The 22,524-nt window shown below is 38.6% G+C and overlaps 1 protein-coding gene across 17 annotated transcripts; it reads right to left on the minus strand.

Annotated features, from left to right (window-relative positions):
* Positions 1-493: 493 nt before the first annotated feature.
* ZFP30 (ZFP30 zinc finger protein) lies at positions 494-20,250 on the minus strand. 17 transcript variants are annotated; one of them, XM_019941127.3, is made up of 8 exons: positions 20,098-20,250; positions 19,587-19,657; positions 18,169-18,308; positions 17,596-17,756; positions 14,658-14,745; positions 11,289-11,415; positions 10,204-10,302; positions 494-4,296 (listed from the first exon to the last, which is right to left on the minus strand). In XM_019941127.3, the coding sequence occupies exons 5-8, from the start codon at positions 14,664-14,666 to the stop codon at positions 2,927-2,929; spliced, it is 1,605 nt and encodes a 534-aa protein (XP_019796686.1). In that variant the 5' UTR covers positions 14,667-14,745; positions 17,596-17,756; positions 18,169-18,308; positions 19,587-19,657; positions 20,098-20,250; the 3' UTR covers positions 494-2,926. The 17 variants fall into 17 exon arrangements, with proteins under 17 accessions (XP_019796686.1, XP_033700162.1, XP_073652659.1 ...); XM_033844271.2 differs by having other exon boundaries at positions 18,169-18,453; XM_073796558.1 differs by having other exon boundaries at positions 18,169-19,215.
* Between the last annotated feature and the right edge of the window lie 2,274 nt (positions 20,251-22,524).

Raw genomic sequence — 22,524 nt, forward strand, 5'->3', positions numbered from 1 at the left:
GGGTGCTAGCACAGTTAGTTTTGGTGAGAAACATCTTCCAGATTGAAAACTGTCATCTTCTTGTTGTATCCTCCTCACATGGCAGGAGAGGGTGAGAGAACTCTCTGGGGTCACTTTTATAAGGGTACTAATCTCATTCAGAAGGGCTCCACCCTCATGACCTAATTATCTCTTGAGAGGCCCCACCTCCTAATACCATCACATTGGGGGTTAGGATGTCATCACATTTTAAGGAGACACATTCAGTCCATTGCAAGGCCCAAATGGTTTCACTGGAATATTCTACCATTCAAAGAATAATTAACACCAATTCTACACTACCTCTTCCAGAAATTAAAAGGAAGCAACATTTCCAAACTCACGTTATGAGAACACCATCAACCTGATACCAAATGAGACAAAAATAGAACAAAACTATAGACCAGTATCCTTCATGAATACAGATGCAAAAATCCTCAACAAAACATTAGTAAATCATAGCAATCACAGCAAGTACAGCAATATATATATATATTTAAAGTACACACTACAGACAAATGGAGTTTACTCCAGTGATATAAGGCTTAATATTTGAAAATCCATGAAGGTAATCCATCATATTAACAGAGTAAAAAAAAAATCATTCTATTCATTATATCGATTGGTGCATATTTCAAGTAGAATTTCAAGGAAATAGAGGGTTCATGACAGTGTTTACAGGTAGCAAAGGGTTCTCAAAGTTATAATGGGCCTGAGAGGGGAGGAAAACTCAAATATGTGGTGCTGTCCTGAAAATGTCACCCCAGGGTAAAGATAAAGCCAACTTGCATCCTTTCTGTGAAACAGCGTGGCTTCTAAGAATTTCAAAGTCGTTTTTCCACAGTAGCCTCACAGGGAACCCAATACAGAGAAGAGCCTGTTGATCTTTTGTCTAATTGAATGAACCCTAATAAAAATCATAGAAAATACAGTCTTAAAGAGAATTGTACTACTTGAAGCACTGCAAGCTTGAACTTAGTGGGAAACAGTATAAAGTAAAAAAGTGCCTTTGGATGCCGAAACATCTACAGGCTATAAACAGTCTGAGAAAACTACTCAGCTGTAAACACAGGCAACGTTTTATGAAAAGAAAAAAAAATTCAGCATGACTTGGGGTAGAACCAAAGAGACCAAAGTGTGTAAACATGCTGCTACTTGGGAGCAGAGACATACTTAAATTGGGTTCTGTATTATGCAGTAATGCAATCCGCTGAATATCACAGCTTCCCAACAACAGCAGAGAAATGCTGTGAGAAACTGACCTGTTAGATATTTTTTTAGAAGTATTCAAAACCTGTGTGTTTTTTACACTTAACACCATCTTAATTTGTACTAACCGCAATTCAGGCTCTCAATAGCTCAATTTTAAGTGTTCAACATGTTGCCAGCAGCTACCTTATCAGATAAAACAGTTCTATTCCATTAATTTCCACAAGTAGTTGTAATTGCTCTTTTTACTCACTCTTGAAATATACGAAGTACCATGGGACAGGCACTACAACAGATGTAGCATTAGGTGAACTAGATAAAATCTGGATCCTCAATCTTAATTTCCCAAATACATTATAGCACATTTAATATCCCTGTGTGTAAAACTTTAGCAACATCCATAAGTTCTGATATGTAGCCATTTACAAACATCATTCACTTTAAGTGGGTTATAATTTCACAGATACTTTATCTTTAAAAAAAATTATGGAAAATTTAAAATACATGAAAATAGAGAAAAGAGCAAAAACAAAATAAGCAAAAACCACACACCTGACTCATCTTACCATGATTTTGACAAACAAGTTATCCATCTTCAATTTTCTTTTGCATGAGCATTTTAAAGGTAATTCTAGACATATCATTTCATGTGTATAAACTTGCTAATTTATCTCTAAGACACTTTTACATAAACACAATGCTATTTGCACATCTAACAAGAACATAATTCTTAATATTATCTAATACTGTCAATAGTCCCATTTCCCCAACTGTCATAAAAATGTCTTTTTTACACTTGTTCAACTTGTGATCTAAATGAGAACCACTCATTCATTGCATTTGGTTGATACACCTCTTAAGACTCTTAATATCTAAGAGTTCCACCTCCCTTTTTCAATCCATTTTATTGGTTGAGAAGCTGTCATTACTCTTGTAGAATTACCCACATTTTAGATTTGTCTGCTTCTTGCTGTATCATGTAATTTGTTCCTGTTTCCTGAATTTTCTCTAAACTGGGAGTTAGATCTTGATGCTTTAATTAGATTCAGGTTCAATATTTTTTGTCAATGGTATGTCTTATTGTATCATATCAGGAGGCACAAAATGTTTTGTCCTATTTTTGATGAGATTAAAATTGATCAGTGGGTTCAGATGCTGTCAACCTGATCTATTCACTATGAAGTTGACATCAACCATTCACCTAATGGTCTTAACACCTCTACTGAGAATTGTGCCTAGATCCATTATTTCATTATGTCCTATAAAAATCTCTAATAAAGAACTTTACCTCATCAACTTCTAGTTGCCTTGAAATATAGTTTATACAGGAAATGCAGGCTAAATCACATTTCCTTCCTTTTATTTATCAATTTCCAGAATGAGTTGGTGCCCTGGCAACTTCCATAGGTATACTGTACAGATGAAAGAACAGAGGTGATAACAGGTAAGATCAAAAGCTTTTCCACATTCACTCCTTTAAGAGAGTTTCTTTCTAGAAAGAACTTCCTAAGGTTTAACATGGTTTGAATGGTGACGAAATATTTCTATATATTAATTAAATTAACCTATTCTTTTAAAACCTCTTATTTTAATTTTGAGCATGAAGCAAAAGGGATTCCTACATTCAAACACTTTTCCTCCAGGATTTATTTTCTACTGCCCCTTAACACAAAATTCACAATGGATGGCTTTCTAATAATTATTTAGTGACCTTATGAACTCGCTGATGGTAAGTAAGATGTGAATGTTGTCTAAATGCCTTCTTACATTCCTTACATTTGTATGGTTTCTCACCAGAATGAATTCTCTGATGTTGAATAAGTGATGAATGTAGTCTAAAGGCCTTTCCACATTCCTTACAGTCATAGGGTTTCTCACCAGTATGAATACTCTGATGTTGAGTAAGTTGGGAGAGCAGTCTAAAAGTCTTCTCACATTCCTTACATTTATAAGGTTTCTCACCAAAATGAATACTCTGATGTTGAGTAAGTTGTGAGAACAGTCTGAAGGCCTTCCCACATTCCTTACAATCATAGGGTTTCTCTCCAATATGAATACCCTGATGTGAAATAAGTTCTGAGTAACGACGAAAGAACTTCTGACATTCCTTACATTCATAAGGTTTCTCACCAGTATGAATTCTCTGATGGAGAGTTAGATGATAGGCACGACTAAAAGTCTTCCCACATTCCTTACAATCATAGGGTTTCTCGCCAGTATGAATTCTCTGATGGAGAGTAAGTTGTTGCCGTACTCTAAAGGCCTTCCCACACTCCTTACAGTCATAGGGTTTCTCACCAGTATGAAGTTTGTGATGTACTCTAAGGCCTGTACTACACAGAAAAGCCTGCCCACATTCCCTACATTCATAGCATTTCTCAGCAATATTAAGTCTTTGATGTCGAGTAAGGTGTGCATATTGTCTAAAGGTCTTCCCACATTCCTTACATTCATAGGGTTTCTCACCAGTATGAATCCTTTGATGGAGATTAAGTTGTCCTCGCACTCTAAAGGCCTTCCCACATTCCTTACAGTCATAAGGCTTCTCACCAACGTGAATTCTCTGATGTACACGAAGATCTGCACCACATGTAAAGATTTTTCCACATCTTTTACATTCAAGGAGTTTGTCAGAAGCATGAATTCTCTGATGTCGACTAAGGTGGGCACACTGTCTAAAGGCTTTTCCACATTCTTTACATTCATAGGGTTTCTCACCAGTATGAATTCTCTGATGGAAAGTGAGTTGTTGGCGTACTCTAAAAGCCTTCCCACAATCCCCACATTCATAGGGTTTCTCTCTAGTGTGAATTCTCTGATACAGAGTAAGAGATGTGCGTTTTTTGTTCTTGGGCATTTTTTCAGAGGTGGTTTTTTTCACTTGCCTGAAATACGCCTCCTGAGGACCCTCTTGTCCCTCAAACTTTTTATATTCACAATCTTTCCTGAAAAAGGAATCTTCAAGGCCACAACTTCTAATTCTTTCCATTATCTCCCACTGAAATACATTCATTTCACAAACATCCTTTACTTCAAATAATTTTTTAGTGCCATATCTGGATTCCAAATCTGAAAGAAAATAAGATAAACACATGTTATTTTCTTATTCTAGAAAAAGTAAACAAATAAGCAAATAAAAATTTTATAATAGGAAAGTCCAGTTGAAGAAAATGTGCTTAAGAACTCTTTAAAAATCATGTAGCTTGAAAAAAGCTAAGAGGAATAAAGAAAATGAGTTAAGACCAGATAATTCAGAAGCAAATCAAAGTCTGAGATCTCTACCTAAACTTTTTAATGATTTCTCTTTTTAATAAGAATACAGTAGAAACACTTTATTATGAATAACATGGCCTTTGTTTACCAAAAGATGTCATCTCAAGCTACTGCCCCCTTTGCACCCTACATCTGTCACACTTACCTCCTTTCAGTTGCTAAAATATGTTACAATCTTTCCATTTCTTAGAGCTTTTTACTGGCTGTTAAATCTCCCAGGAATGCTGGCGGGCTCTCCACATGGTTGGGTTCCTTTCATCCTTTAGGTATCATGATAAAAGTCAGAAAAAATACCTGTGCTGACTTCATCTAATTTATATCCTTTATTTTCTATCCTAATAACTTGTTCCTTGCTTAAAACTTTTTTTCAATTCTGCTGTGGTATATTCATTAACTTTCCCAGTTTTTATTCTATTTTCTTACCCCAAGGGCAGAAACAATCTTTCACTTATCACTGAATAACAAACCCATAGCACACAGTAACTATTAATTATTAAATTTCAATAATTAGTTAATAGTAAAAATGTATATTTTGCCTTGCCTCCAATCTTACACCTTCTTTTTTATCACTTCCTATAGAGATGGGAAACAAAAGCACATCTAAGCTATCTCAATCAAATACATACATGGAAAAATTTCTTTACACCTGATCATCCTTCCAATGGCCTCTCCACTTTCACTTGCAGATATCTCCACTTCAGTTCATTTTCTACGTTGCATAGTTGTGAGTGAACCTCACTTTCACGATCAAGGTAATAAAAGGTTCTACTTATTTATCTTCATTTGAGTTTATTAACTATACACACTATGTTACAAATACTCAACCTGTTTTGTTCCTTCATACCCTTTCCTATATTCTCCCTGAAGTCTTCATAGCCAATGCCATTTAGGTACTGCCTAAAAATATATTAGTGATTTTTCAGTCACAGCAACAGGTTTACAAAAGAGTAACATGCTAATGAAATTCTGAGCAGAGACGTATTTTTCTCAAATGTATATTTTCTCAAAATTTTTGAAATAAGATTTCAATATTTTTCAAAAAGAAAAAGGTATTTTAAAAAATCTACAATACAGCAACATTATTTTTAATATACCCAAACTGGAAAGAATCTAAGTGTTCATCAACAGAAGAATGACAAAGAAAATTAAGATATGTGGATACAATGCAATAAGAGCAATGAGACAAACTGTAACAGCAATGAGAATGAATAATCTACAAGTACACACAACAACATGGATCATTCTCACAAACATAATGGTGAGTAAACAAAGCCAGGCATAAAAGAATTTATACTATTCCATTTTTATAAAGCTTGAAAACAGTAAAACTAATCTATGGACTTGTTAGAAGTCAGGTTAGTAGTTAACTTTGGTAGGGAGGAATGACTGGAGAAAGTTAGGGGGGAGCTTCTGATATACTAGTAAAGCTCTATTTCTGAATCAATGTGTAATTACTTTGTGACAATTCAGTGAGCCACATATTATAATTCTGTATTTTTTATATCTGTTCGTATTTCAATAAGTTTACTTTAAAAAGGATATACTAAAAAGACGTTAAAAGGCAATAATGATTTAAATAGTGTAGATAATTTGTGAGCAGAGACAAAAAAATGAATGGCACAGAAAATACTCCTATGAAATCTGAGTGTCTTTCTCCATGCTTCCCCCTCCCTTCCCTCTCTCCTGTTCTCCTTCCTTTACTCCTCTCTTTCTCTTTCTCCCCCTCCCTCTCTCTCCTCCTGTCTGTCTGTCTCTATCTCCCCATTCAAGAAAGCAATATAAAACTACGACAATTTTGTAGAAATTTGGGGGAAAAAAACAATTTAAGGTCTCATTAAGACAAATAAGATATAAATTATACATAAAATGAACAGTAATTAGCTAGTCATAACAGTAGTAAATAAGCAGGCAGGTACAAAAGTATGACAGTTGTTATTAAGATGGTGATTTCAAAGGATTTACTTGCAAATTAAAAATTAAAAACCAGTGATCTAAAGGAAAGTCACAGTCAAAACCAAAAGTGAAGGCCCAAACATTTGTAAGAAAAATGAGAAATTGTATACAGCAGAAAAGCCCATACAAACTGTATAAGAAACATTAAACAATGGAAAAAGTAATGGAATAAAGGAAGTGAGTAGAAAATGCACAAAATAAAAGTATAAACAAACTTAGGGCAAAATGTCCATATTCACTCATAAAAAACAAAGCAGAAGTTATAAAACTTATCCTATAGAAGTTGAACATTTTAATTTAAAGAACAAACAAAATATTCCCAGTGTGGATATAGAGACGCTTATATGGCTTCCCCACCTAAATGACGTGTCAGATTAAGGCTTTGGCACGCTGAACATTCTCATCTAGGAGACTATACTACAGTTGACCCTTGAACATAGGGGTTAGAGGGGACAATACCACCCCCTCCCCCGCCCCCCCACTGAAAATCTGTGTGTAACTTTACAGTTGGACCTCCATATCCGCAGTTCTGCATCCACAGATTCAACCAACCCCAGGTCATGCAGTACTGTAATACACATTTATTTTTTTAAACCCATGTATAAATGGACCCATGCAGTTTAAACCCATGTTGTTCAAGGGTCAGCTGCATAAACAACTGAAGTGTTATCTTAAGATTTCTGTTAAAAGTCAGCCATAATTGTTCCCAAATTTGTTTATGCCAGTTCTTTCCCCTTCAAGAAACTGAAAGACAACCATTTCTATCTATGAAAACTAGGTTCAGTGCTTTGCAAGTTCTGGCTAGGGATGCACATTGCATTGTTCTCAAAATAGGCATGAGTGAGAAAATAGTAAAGATTGATGGGAAATGTAAAGAGTCATGAAGGATTCTGCACACAGTTTGCTTTACAAGTATCTTTAGATTCTTGTTCTACTTTAAATAAATTGAAACTGGAAATAATAGCCTATGCATTATATGTATGATTTAATCAAGAAAAAACTGACTGGACCAACTCTAAAACAAAAGGCCAAACTAAACATCAAAAGACATATATAAAATATTTAACTACTCAAAATTAATAAACCAAATATTAGTTTGTATTCTACTGAATCAAAGGACTTTATTCTAGTAAATAATGCTAATGTGAAAGCAAAATATTAACCTATCTTAAAGCAATGTAAAAGGAGAAATATTATTTCCATTTGCAGGATACCAGCTTTAATTAAAAAGAAAATATGAATTACCTGTTCATAGAGTTAATTAGTTTCCTGAGATACGATGTCTTCAATAACCTTTGCTGATACAAGATGATACGGATACAGAATATTTATGACAGAGGCAGTTTTAGGCACATTAACACCAGGGTAAATGCAACCAGAGATCTGTAAATGTTAAAACCCTATAACCACAGAACTGTACTTCTGAAAATCAAAACTGATCAAATATGGTGTTGGCCTAAAAGTTCATTCCGGTTTTTCCATAAGATGTTATGGAAAAACCCAAATGAACTTTTTGGCCAACTCAATATTAAATAATCCATACTGAATTCCAAATAACCTTCACATTCTGCTGATAATTTTACTGCTAATTTCATTAAGAAATAAGAAGCAATTTAAAGAAAAATGTTATTCTCCCCTTCACCACGTTATCCAACCAACCTGTGTCCATATTCTTATCATATGCATTGGTTTTCCTTCATAAATTGATTCCTACCCATTTACTGAAAGCCATTGCTTACAGAATTCCCTCTTTCTCTACTCCATCAATTTTCCCTCTTTGAAATCATTCCCTTCAGCCTATATACATGTTCTAATACCTCATCACATCTTAAGATACTTTCCCTGTACCCCATGTGTCTGCTTTTATGGCAAAATTCCTCCAAGAGTTATATATATTTATTTTCATCACTGCCTCACTTCTCACTTTCTTTTCAACTCCCAATAACTTTAAAAGAAACAAAATTTTATTACAGAGCATATCTGACATACACAAAAGGAGAAGAGTAATTATAAATGTCCATGTATCTATGGCCAGCCTCAGCAACCACCAACCAAGCCCAGTACTGGCCTATGCAGACCCTAATCCACTCTCCTCACATTTTCTGAAGCAAATCCCATAATCTAATGTTTTTTGTTATCACTTCAGGATGTATCTCTAAAAGGATTTAAAAAAATAATCATAATACCATTATCCAAACCTGAAAAAATGAACAGTAATTCTTTAAGAACATCAAAAGTCAGTGTTCACACTTCCAATTACCTCATACATAAAATTTTAAACAATTTAAAAATAATAACTGATCCAAAGCCCATAATGTACAATGGTTGACATGTCTTCTACATGTCTAAAACCTACAGACTGTCCTACTATCTTTTAAAAATATTTATTTATTTATTTATTTATGGCTGCATTGGGTCTTTGTTGCTGCACGCAAGCAGGTGCTACTCTTCGTTGTGGTGCACGGGCTTCTCATTTCAGCGGCTTCTCTTGCCGCGGAGCATGGGTTGTAGGCGTGCAGGCTCAGTAATTGTGGCATACGGGCTTAGTTGCTCTGCGGCATGTGGGATCTTCCCGGACCAGGGATCAAACCCATGTCCCCCGCATTGGCAGGCAGATTCTTAACAACTGCGCTGCCAGGGAAGTCCCTGTCCTACTATCTTTTGATTTCCCTTACAATTTATTTGTTGAAGAACTGTTTTTGACCCTATAGCATTTCTCATATTCTGAATTTTTCTGACTATATTCCCAAGGTGTAATAGAACATGCTCCTCTATCTTCCTCCAATAAATTGGTGGCTTTAGATGCTCCATTAGACTTAGGCCCACTTCATAGGTCATATTGTATCCTTTCATTCACCCCTTCATTCATTGTCTCTATTTCTATGACGCTATCAGCACTGATGTTCAGTGCCTAGAACCAATAGCTCACTATGGGTTCCAAAGTGATAATATCCTATCATTCTTCATTTATTCACTGAATACTTTTATTAAGAAAAACATCCCTCCATCTATTACCTATTGGTACAGTTCTTACAAGGAAGACAGGATAAACGCTTCTTTTTTCTTTTAAATTTATGCTTTCCAAATAAGTTAGTTCTTTAGTAGTTTCCAATAGTGAACAATCTGCTGTTAGCATCATTAAGAATTTATGGAATTAAGCATGCGGTATTTTATGTGGTTGCAATACATTGCAGTTATGTATACAGATGCTCAAATGATTCCATCTTTGACAAGTTGAAGAGCCTCTGCTAACTGGTTCTTCTTCCCTGACCACCCTATCTAAAATTACCCCATTAACCCATCATAATTCTCCATATTCTTATCCTACTCACTTTTCTTTATAATACTTAATCACTTCATGATATTTAGTAATCCACTTGTTTATTGTATGATTACCCTACTAAAACGTAAACTCCATGAAAAGAAGGCAATGAAGAAATACATACATAAAAGCCAAATACAAAAGATGAGCTGGAAAGAAATTAGATGCAAAATACAGGTAAAATGGTGGTCTTTGGTGAAGAAAGCTTTCCCCCATTGAAATGAGAAAGAAACAGGACAGTGAAGAAAGAAGAGGTAAATGGAAGTAAAGATGGAATTTCTTTGGTGGTTGAGGCTGAAATCTAAGTTTTCTTCCCAGGTTTCAGGTCTCTCCTTCATAATCAACACCTAAGTGGTGTGTCTCCTTCCCAACCAGCAGGAATATGCCATGCCACAATAGCTTACCTTTCCTTATTATCACTTACTCACCTAGGCTCCGTCTTCTTTTCTCATCCCTCACAACCATCCAGGGTTCTTTCCCTTGCTCTAACAGAGTAATTACATCTGGTTTAGAAACGGAACATCCTCCTTGAGAAAACATAATACAGAAAGGATATACTTGACTAAGCCTTCAGAACAAAGAAGAGTAAATGAACAGAAAAACATTGATATTAGAGTTACTTCAGGATCACAAGAACAGAGAGATAGGAATAGTGCCTTATTTTAATTGCCAATTCATACAGCCTCTGTCTCTTGAGAAAGTAACCACTGACAGCAGTGGTTTCAAATCCTGCCTCTGTCACCTGAACAACTTACGGCTTCAGTTTTCTCAGTTGGAAAAATAATATATACCCATATGTAAATAATATATAAAATAATACATAAAAATATATAAAATAATAATGTATACCATTATTATAATAATGTATAGGATTGTGTGAGGTTTGACTTAATAAACAAAGTGCTTGGATGAGTGCCTAGTACATAGTAAGCAGTCTACATGTTTATTAGGTACTATTTTTGCTTTTCTTTAAATACTTTGCTAAAAGGAATATAGTTTCTTGCCAGTATATTCATCCAATGTTAAATGCAAAGTTCATATATTTTAAACTTTTAATCGTAAATCAATTAAAAGATAATGTTTGTTGCAATAAATTGAATGTGTCCACTTGAGTTTTTACAAACTACTGATTTAACCCAGTATCATATACATTGTATAAGCTTTTTCAATAGGTATGTAGAGCCAGACACCTCTGTCTTCCTACTCACATTGCAGGTAAGTTAATAGATAATAGACCATCTACAGCAGTATGAAACCAGATTTCTTTGAAAATGGTTTTGCTCTGAGCGTCTAAGAATTTATATCAAACTGTCATTCAAGAGAAGCAATTATGGAAAAGGCAAAGGAAAATGTAAATGTCACTGATTTATGGGGAAGCTAAAGGTGCTATTTAATAGTTTAACAGCTGAAGGTGCCTATTCCCAAACTACAAAGCAGACATTTAGCTTTTAGAAGGATAGCCCTGAAATTCAGTCATGTGAATTTCTACATTACTTGACACAGATAAACTTACCCAGTGACACCAGGTTGCTATAGTTCTCTAATATCACATCTCTGTACAAATTCCTCTGATTTGAGTTCAGACATTCCCACTCTTCCTGAGAAAAGTCTACAGTTACATCTCTGAACATCACCAAATCCTGAAATGACAAACCCATGTTTTATTTGTAAAATTATTTATTTCTGTATAGGGCCACATGCCACATATTGTCACTATTTGTATATCCTTCTCCTTTCCCTACTTTTTTAAAACAATTCTTTCAAAAAGTAATTAACTCATAGATTGTACAAAAACAGGCCATGAGTTGAATCTGGCTCACAAGCTGTAGTTTGCCTACTACTGCTACAGACGAAACTTCCTATATAACTGTGGGATACCTAATTTTACTTATTTCCAGATACGTTCAGGTAATTAATCAGAGTTTCACTAAATTGTAGCAATATTTTCTTAGATCAGTCTCCAACAGCAAAAGAAATAAAAGCAAAAACAAACAAATGGGACCTAATCAAACTTAAAAGCTTTTGCACAGTAAAGGAAACCATCAATCTTCTGTTGATGGGCACAAAAGGAAACAAAACAAAAAGACAGCCTACCAAATGGGAGAAAATATTGGCAAACGAAGTGACCGACAAGGGGTTGATATACAAAAAATACAAACAGCTCATACAACTCAGTACCAAAAAAACAAACAACCAAATCAAAAATGGGCAGAAGACCTAGCTAGACGTTTCTCCAAAGAAGACATCCAGATGGCTAACAGGCACATGAAAAGATGCTCAACATCACCAATTATTAGAGAAATGCAAACCAAAACCACAATGAGGTATCACCTCACACCAGTCAGAATGATTATCATCCAAAAGTCTACAAATAATAAATGCTAGAGAGAGTGTGGAGAAAAGGGAACCCTCCTACACTGTTGGTGGGAATGTAAATTGGTGCAGCCACTATGGAGAACAGAATGGAGGTTCCTTAAAAAACTAAAAATAGAGCTACCATATGATCTAGCAATCCCACTCCCGGGTATATATCTGGAGAAAACAAAAACTCGAAAATACAAAAATTTGAAAAGATACATGAACCCCAATGTTCATAGCAGCACTATTTACAATAGCTGAAACATGGAAAACAACTCAAGTGCTGATCAACAGAAGACTGGCTTAAGATGTACAACTGAATGCTAGCCATAAAAATGACTGAAATTTTGTCATTTGCAGCAACATGAATGAATCTAGAGAATATCACACTAAGTGAAGTAAATCAGAAAAAGACAAATACTATATGATATCACTAATATGTGTAATCTAAAAAAATAATACAAATGAATTACATACAAAACAGAAACAAACTTATGGTTACCAAAGGGGGGGGGGAGGGAGGGAGAGACAAATTAGGAGTATTAACAGGTACAAACTACTCTATATACATAAAATAGATAAGCAACAGGATTTACTGTATATCACAGAGAATTATATTCATTATCTTGTAATAACCTATAATAGAATATAACCTGAAAAAAAATAATTGAATCACTTTGCTGTACACCTTAAACTAACACAATATTGTAAATAAAAAAGAAAAGAATTTCACAATTAATTGAAAGTGTCCATAAAAATACTGCTAGCAACGGGCCTAAAAAAAATAAATATGATTTACTATAGGGACTTCCCTGGCGGTCCAGTGGTTAAGACTCCACACTCCCACTGCAGGGGGCATGGGTTCAAAACCTGGTTGGGGAGGTAAGATCCCACATGCTGCAAGGTGCGGCCAAAAACAGAAATGTGATTTACTCTAATCGCTTTCCCTTTAAGGGTTAGAAAAAAATAATCAATGGAATTTTTCCCCCCAGATGAACCATAAAATCTCTATTTTTAAAAAGTAGAGTTTGCACAAAATTAAAGAATTTCTTCCAGACCCAATTTCATCACTATATGTATCATTAGCACTTTCCCTTAATATAACAAATCTTTTTTTTTTTTTTTTTTTTTCCGTACGTGGGCCTCTCACTGCTGTGGCCTCTCCCGTTGCGGAGCACAGGCTCCAGATGCACAGGCTCAGCGGCCATGGCTCACGGGCCTAGCCGCTCCAGGGCATGTGGGATCTTCCTGGACCGGGGCATGAACCCGTGTCCCCTGCATCGGCAGGTGGACTCTCAACCACTGCGCCACCAGGGAAGCCCTATAACAAATCTTTTATTGAATATTTTAAACTTATTATAAAATACTCCATTTAATAGATATGTTGGACTTAATAATGACTCTATTTAGATTATTTCTATACTCTTAAACATATTAAATTATATTTACAATTTAGGTTACACAAAATTTCTAAAGCTACAATGTCCAATATGCTACCTTAGACACATGGTTACTGAGCACTTGAACTGTAGCTAGTACAAATTTAGATGTGCTGTAACTATAAAATATACACCAGATATTGAAGACTTTAGAGAAAAAAAAGAATGTAAAATACCTCAATAATTTTTATACTGATTACATTTTGAAATGATAGTATCTTGCTATATTGGGTTAAATAAAGCATTAAAATTAACTGCACGTTTCTTTTTAAAATATGACACTAGAGACTTCCCTAGTGGCACACTGGTTAAGAATCTGCCTGCCAATGCAAGGGACACTGGTTGCAGCCCTGGTCTGGGAAGATCCTACATGCCGCGGAGCAACTAAGCCCATGTGCCACAACTACTGAGCCTGCACTCTAGAACCCTTGAGCCACAACTACTGAGCCCATGTGCAGCAACTACTGAAGCCCACGCGTCTAGAGCCTGTGCTCTGCAACAAGAGAAGCCACCGCAATGAGAGCCTGCGCACCACAAGAAAGAGTAGTCCCTGCTCGCCAAAACACTAGAGAAAGGCCCACGCGCAGCAACGAAGACCCAAGGCAGCCAAATAAAATAAAATTAATTAAAAAAATTTTTTTAATAATAAATAAAACGTGACACAAAAGATTACATATGTGCCTTGCATATTATTCTCTACTTATTATGAGACTGCCATGAGGCCTACTGTGCTAATAAGGCACGAATTTTGTATTTTTAATATTGGACAGTGCTGCTCTAAAGTGTTCTCCAGTCCTGAGAGTCTCCTATCAGTTGTCTCCCTCTAGGGACTTCATTTCTGCTTTATCTCTGCTCTAGACAAAGAATGAACACACAGGAGACCCTGAGTAATTTGGTCAATTCACACAGAGAGGGGCACACAGGAGGGGCCAGGCTGTCTGGCTCCATCCTTCACTAGAGTGGGAGCAACTAGGGAAAAGCTGTTGGATGGGGCTCTGTTAGGAAGTTTTGGGATAATTAATGAAAATGCTTACATAACCTGAAAACAATTACAGCATTTCAAAAAGAGAGAAATATCAACTTACATGAGCCATGATTTCAGATTTGCAAGAAACTGGTTAGTTTTTCTCAAGGGTCATTTGCTGGAGAAGCAGAGTCCACAGAAGCTAAGAGCTGGGGGAAGAATATGAAGCCATAAGAACAAAATTGCCTCACAGCTCCCAAATTTTAAAAACTCACACCACTTTTCCATTCCTACATGCAACACCCCTCTACCCGCCCCTCCCAACACACAAACAAGTGATGAAAGGTAAGAGGTAATCTAGACAAATACATGCCCTCCCCAAAATGACAGGAAAATCGTTGCACAAGGATAGACATAGAGCAGACGCCCCTGCATGGTAGGACATATCCAGCCATTTTAGCAGGAGAGATTCCAGTTACTTCCCCACCCCAGCGAGGCCCATCTGGACCTGAGCATAGGCTGTCCAGACCTGTCCTGAGCAGAGCCACCTCCCCTCGTTCCCACCTTCCCCAGCTGAGAAGTGGCTACATCATCTAAACCAGAACTTCCTTCTGAGAGTCAGGAATCTGACTTGCCTCCCTAACCCTGAAGGCAGAAAACAGTACAGACAAGAATTTCCCAAACTTTGCCACACACTGGAATCACCAGCAGATCTTTAAAGTATACTGATGCCTAACTCCCATCCCCCAAACATTCTGATTTAATTAGCAGGGAGTGTGACCCGGGAATCAGAATTTTTAAACCTTCCCCAAGTGATCATAATGGGCAGGTTTGGTAATCAAACTTTGTATGCATCAGATCATCTGAAAGGCTTATTAAAATACAGTTTGCAGGCCCCCACTCCTCAAGGTTGGCATTTACTAGGTCTGGGGTTGGGCTTGAGAATTTGCCTTTCGAAAAAATTCCTAAGTTGATACCGATGCTGCTGGTCCAAATGCCACAATTTGAGAATCACTTGCACAGATCATGCCTAGCAGTTTTTATAATGGCAAGACTACTTGCACACTGGGATCCCATCCTCAAGGCTGAACTATCTTTCCCAGAATCCTCAGAGCTCACTGTTCACCATTTTCCTATTAAGAATCATCAATACTGCCTACATGATCTCATTTACCAACCCAGTTCTCTTGGTATCCAGGCTGGGGAAAAGTGAATTTGTAAAAGTGAGTACAGATAATTCTCTAGAAAGTAGAAATAACCCACTAGTTAAAACTGACTAGTAACTAAGGAGTTGAATTTAAAGGAATTTGATTAGCAGATTTTAAAAACTGATAATACTTCAGAGTATCACTAAGGCTGTGGAGAAATGGACACTTGTGGTATGCAGTAAAAAGAATGAAATGATATGTGGAAAATGGTTATAATGGGACCAAAAAAGCCAGAAAGAACCTAAATATCCTTCAACAAGGTTAAATAAATTATCATGCATTCACACAACAGAAAACTAAACACCCACTAAAAATACAAAGGTAAAATTCTTATTTGATGTCATGGAAAGATGGTCACTACATATCGTTGGGAGAAGAAGATAGTTTAGAAAATAGTATTGTGTGTGATTCTATTTTTGGCAAGAAAACTACATACATATGCATACATGTATATATTATGCATGTGCATGAAAGTCTGTGGATGGACTTGGAATAAAATTTTATCATGTTACCTCTACTGGATGGTATCCCAGGTGATCTTTATTTTGTTCTCCTCTGGAGTCTCTTAATTTTTTAATCAAAAAATTTTAAATTTGTATCACTTGTACCTGGCCATAAATTTAAAACAACCCTACAAGGAATATCACAAAAAGCCCCAACAATTCCATCCCTGCTACTCTTTCTCCCATCTTCCAAATCAAGAGGCAACAATTTTCACCTCTTTTAGCTTTTTTTTTTGTTACTTAAACACCATATATTCAAATAACATGCTAATATTGCTACCTCTGAATTTTCAGTTTTAACCATTATCTACTGACTTCCTACTATGGAAAGCACAGTTCTGGCTGTCTTTTATCCACCCATCTCCCACTGCACGTATGCGTAGCTCCATCTCCCTATCCTTCCAATATGGTTTTGTTCTATTACAGGGTAAATGGATATTCAATTTCCATTATTATGACTATGTAAATACCATTTCCAACTGAGCTATACAGTATAATTAGATTATTTCGCCTTCCTTTCCCAAGTCTTCTCTGAGGTTAAAATAATTTTGTTTTTTGTAAGATTATCATTAATTCATTTCTCAAACTCTCACTCAAATGAAGGATCAGGAGGATGAAGCTTCTGGCATAAAATAGCAGAACTGTCCATTTCATATTCTAAGACTCTTTCAGAAATTCAGCCAAATACTTCAGAGTTATCACCTGAACCCCAACTTGGCAAAAGTCAATGCCATGTTCCTAAATGTTCCTACCTCTGAAATCCCAAGTGACCTTGAAGTGAAAAGCTGATTAAGTAATAGGACCTAAGAAAGGCTGTTTAAGGAATTGCTTAGGCAGTTTTGAACATCACTTCCCAACAACTGATTTCTTAAATAATTTATAAAACATCCACAAAATAGAATAAAGTAATCATTAAATGCTAAGTTTTAGAAAACTGTTAAGGAATGGAAAATATCCAAGAAACAAATGAAAAAAAATCAGTTTAAAAAATATATGGGGCTTCCCTGGTGGCGCAGTGGTTGAGAGTCCGCCTGCCGATGCAGGGGACGCGGGTTCGTGCCCCGGTTCAGGAAGATCCCGCATGCCGCGGAGAGGATGGGCCCGTGAGCCATGGCCGCTGAGCCTGCGCGTCCGGAGCCTGTGCTCCGCAACGGGAGAGGCCACAACAGTGAGAGCCCCGCGAACCGGAAAAAAAAAAAAAAAAAAAAAAAAGCTATTCCCATTAAAAATAATTTTTTAATGATTTGGGAAGGTGGGTACCTTATAGTCATTAAAAAAAACTGATTAAATAGGCCTGCATAAGTAGTAACAACAGGGAACTCAATGTCACTGAAAAAATAATTCTTACCAGTTCTTCAATGTTGTAGTTCATTAACACCCAGAGATCCTTCTGTGAAGGATCACAAAGCTGGTTCGTGACATTTCCAAAGATTAAGAGACAGTATGCACAGCAGACAGAAAAAAATGCTTATTTCACAGCAGCTGCTCAATCATTTGAGTTAACCCCTCCTGCGTGCCAACGAATAACCAATTATTAAATCCTTGCAAAAGATCTTGTTAATCCTTACCTTAGCGTTCAGGACACATATGTAACTTAACAATTTCTTTAAAATTTTTTATTCAGAACAATAAGTACTTCCCAATATTACATTATATGGTTTTTTCTTATGACTTTATAAACCTAATCTTTATTATCGCATAACATTCCATCACATGTATGGACTGTGAGTTACTTAACCAAATTGCTAGATACTAATTTTTTAAGATTATCCCAAAAGTCATTCCCAGTTATCCCAGACTTTGATTCTAGACCAGTGAGAATCAATCTTGTTGGGTCTTATACAACTCTGATAATATGAAATGATAGACTTCTTCCCCCAAATTACCCATTGACAAATATATACAATATTTCTGTATATACCTTAGATTTTTCTTGTCCTGAAAACTCATAAACAGAGTCCAAAGACTTCATATTAAGAATCCCTGTTCTGGTCCACCTGAGCGGGATTCATTTTCCTGCTTGCAAGTATTCATCCTAATTAACTTCACGTTTTCATTATTCTTGGGAATATACAAAGTTGATAGGGAAAGACTAAGAATCATCACTAACAGCAACAGCTAATATTAATTAAGCACTCTTCTAATGTGCCAGGTAATCTTCTAAGAGGTTTAACGGATATTAATTCAGGTAATCTTCAAAACAACCCTGTGAGGTATATAATAATTCCGATTTTACATATTAAGAAACTGCAACACAGAAAGACTGCCCAAACTCACTCAGATTTAAGTGGTTGTCAGGATTAAAACTCTCTAGGTTCAAAATTTTCAACCACTACACACACCTCTCTTCCTCTATCCAAAGACATACCCAAAACAAACTACAAACTTTCAGTTATAAGATAAATAAGTTCAGTTATAAGATAAATAATGCACAGCATGGTTACTATAGATAATAATAATAATGTATTATATACTAGACATTTGTCAAGACAGTATATCTTAAGTATTCGTGTCACACACACAAAAAAAGGTAACTAAGAGAGGTAATGGATATGTTAATTAGTCGGTGTGGTTAGCATTCCATTCCACAATGTGTACATATATGAAAACATGTTGTACACCTTAAATACATACAATTTTTCATTTGTCAAAAATAAATAAAACAAACTCATGCTATCAAACCTCTAACTACATCAGGCTGGTACCAAAAATTTCCACTCATGGATTCCCCTGGGAAAAAAAAATCCCCACTCATACTCCGTAATAATTACAGATGTCTAAAGCCCTAAACTACTACTCAACAAATCACAGTCAAAAAGAAAACATAGGCTTCCCTGGTGGCGCAGTGGTTGAGAGTCCGCCTGCCGATGCAGGGAACACGGGTTCGTGCCCCGGTCCGGGAGGATCCCACGTGCCGCGGAGCGGCTGGGCCCGTGAGCCATGGCCGCTGAGCCTGCGCGTCCGGAGCCTGTGCTCCACAACGGGCGAGGCCACAACAGTGAGAGGCCCGCGTACCGCAAAAAAAAAAAAAAAGAAAACATAAACGTTAACTTCCAATAGGGCTATTTCCATCATTAGAATCCTTGGAAAAGCTGTGCTCACAGAGCAACTTAATTTATAGCACATGGTTAACTAACTGCAGAACTGAATTAAGTGGGCACTAGAATGAGAATCTATAAATTAGGTCCCTGCCCTTAATGAGGTAGAGAAATCCTCAGGCCCAAATCAATAAGTAGATCATTCTTTTAAGCAGGATATTCCAAGGGAAGGAAATAAAAAAATCTCGTGTCCTGAAAACCAAATGCATTTCACGGAAACAAAGAAGCAGCACAAACTCACAAAGAACCTGGCTTTTAGAGCTGCAGCAGCGATTCGGTTCACTTCACAGGCCTCCTCTGGAGACTGACGGGCTGGGGAAGCAAACAGGGTTCATTACACCGCAGGCGTTTCTTGTCTCGGTCAACAAACGTCCACGTCCCCTTGACCCTCGCTACCCACCACCTGCATACAGGAAATGGAAACAGGGAGACGGAGGAAGGTCCTTGGTCACCCTTGTCCGGGTTCGCGGCTCTGGGTCCGCTGTAGTTCCGACACCACAACCGCCCACCCCCGGGGCTGCCCACCGCGTCTTTGCAGGGCACTTTCACCCAGAGGCTCCACCTCCCACTTCCTTCCCAGACCTTTTCTCTACGCCTGGGCCTGGGTAGGTGAGGCGAGGAAAGTGAAGCGCAGGACCTCCGGGTCGCGCATTACAGAATAGGCCGGGGAGGCGCCCGATTACCGCCGCCAGAGCTTAATCCCGCGGCTCCCGGTCTCAGAACTACAAGCCCTCACTCCGGAGGAAACGCACAGTGGCCTGAGGCCCTCGATCTCGTCCGCAGAACCTGGCCTGTCCCGCGCTCGTTTCCTTCAGAAGAGAAGCGGCCGCCTCCGAGCCTGCCTCGCCTGCCTCGCCTGCCTCGGAGGACAGCCCAGCGCTCAAGACTTCGGCGCTGGAACTCCGGGGAGTTCCTTCTCAGTCCCGGGTGCGCAGGCGCGCAGGGGGCGGGGGCAAGTCCCCAGGCTCCTCACTTAGCGCTTGGAGAGACGGATGGGGCCAGATCCCCGTGGGGCGGGGCGGGCAGAGAAGCAGGGTTTCCTAATAGGCCGGCTCCCCGCCTGTAAAGGTGACCTTGTGAGTGACCCATGCTGTCGAGCTGACCTGCTCCCCTATTGGAACTGTAGTCCAAAATCAGAGCAACTGTATATTCCGCCTTTTCTCACTTGGTTCTTGGCTCTGCAACGGGCGCAGGCCCGGAGCTCCGCCCCCACCCACGAGAGTCCTGCGCTCAGGCTCCTGGGAGGTGCTGTTTCTGTCCCGCGTGCGCAAGCGCACGGGTGGACCCGTTCGAACCTGGGGTTCTCCGTGGGGCTGAGGATGCTCTTGCGGCGACACACGTTGAGGGCTGGAGGGTGGGATGAGTAAGGGGGGCCGGTATGAAGAGGTTGGGGCCAGGATTCCAAGTTGGTCTAGGGTGTCCAGATCTTTAGGCTTTTAAGAGTGATTGTGATATCCCAGTGTCCCAAGCATGGTCCCTGTGATATTTGCCAAGGGACTGGCGTTGGCGTGGTGCCCCGTGCGCCTGAGTGTGTGATCATGGATGGGGTTGTGTTTTCATGCATGGAGTTGTTTACTGAGTGTGTGCCACTCATTGGATGCTGGACTGAAATGGTGCCACAGAGAAATGAAACTAAGCAGGACACTGTGGGGCCCTCCTGGCTGCAAAACCCTTTCAGTTTCAGCCTCCTACAACTTTCCAGAGTACCAAAGGGCAGATTGAAACAGTTGCTAATCAGAAAAGTGAGGCAATGCAGAAACAAAGGAGAAGCAAATCAAGAAATGATAGTGCAGGGACTTCCCTGGTGGCGCAGTGGTTAAGAATCCGCCTGCCAATGCAGGGGACATGGGTTTGAGCCCTGCTCCAGGAAGATCCCACATGCCACGGAGCAGCTAAGCCCGTGTGCCACAACTACTGAGCCCACGTGCCACAACTACTGAAGCCGGCGCGCCTAGAGCCCATGCCCCACAATAGCAGCAGCTACCGCAATGAGAAACGTGCACACCACAACAAAGAGTAGCCCCCGCTCGCCGCAACCAGAGAAAGCCGCACGCAGCAACGAAGACCCAATGTGATGAAAAATAAATTAAATTAAATTTTAAAAAAAAGTGCAGCAGTAAAACAGTGCTAGTCCTTCCTCGAGGAATACACATAATAATATATCTTTGAGTTCTTCTGCAGGAACTAAACCCACCCCCACCCCCCCACCTCCCAGTTGGAGGATGGCAACTTCAGGCTGAGCACAAATGTCCTGGGACATTGTCCTGTTCTCTCACCACCAACCGATCAGAAGAAAGTCACACACCATGCAGCCCTCACCCCAAATTTTGCCTATAAAAACTTCTCCCAGAAAACCATTAGGGAGTTTGGGGTTTCTGAGCACGAGCCACCTGTTCTACTTGCTTGTCCCTACAATAAACCTTTCTTTGTTCCGACGTTTCGGTTTGGCCTCACTGTGCTTTGGGTGCACAAACTTGTGTTGGACGACAGAAGGTTGCATGCTTTTACGCTGGACTGTGACGCCGGGTTTAGGGGTGTCTGGTTGTGTCGAGGAGGAGGAAATTTTCCTCCATGCTTCCAAGTTCTGTCTGGTCTTATTACCTGAAAACTGGGTTCGCCTCTTGGTGGGTGTCGAGCCCACCAAGACACAACCAAGCCAAAGGTTGGGAGAAGGAAGGAATTCTTACTTGCAGCATGTAAGGAGAATACTGGGATCTTTCCCAATGTAGTGTCTCCCTAAACAGCAAAACTGGGGAAGTTTTAAGTTAAGGGTACATGCATATTCATGAAGGGGCTTGAGCAGAGGAGAATTCAACATAGAATTGGGGCAAAGGTCAACAGAGTCCAAGCTTTAGTTGACTGGTCAACATCATCATTCTGTCCTCCACCTCAGGTGGTGGGGCCTTAATTCCTGCAGAACTCAAAGATATGTTATTATTCATATCTGAGGCAGGAGACAGATGGGCTTCAGGCTGGGCATTTACAACTGACCTCCTGTTTACATTTCTTGGGGCAGAAAAAGATGCCTTCAGACTGGACACTTAGAACTAGCCTCCTGTTTGCATTTCCTGAGAACAGGAGATAGGTGGGCTCCAGGTTAGATATTTACACCCAGTCTCCTGTTTGTACTTCGAAATAGAAACAACAACAGAAACAGAGTAAATAGCCAGGCTTTGCCT

Source organism: Tursiops truncatus, chromosome 19, assembly GCF_011762595.2.
Source record: "Tursiops truncatus isolate mTurTru1 chromosome 19, mTurTru1.mat.Y, whole genome shotgun sequence".
In the NCBI taxonomy this organism is placed as follows: domain Eukaryota; kingdom Metazoa; phylum Chordata; class Mammalia; order Artiodactyla; family Delphinidae; genus Tursiops; species Tursiops truncatus.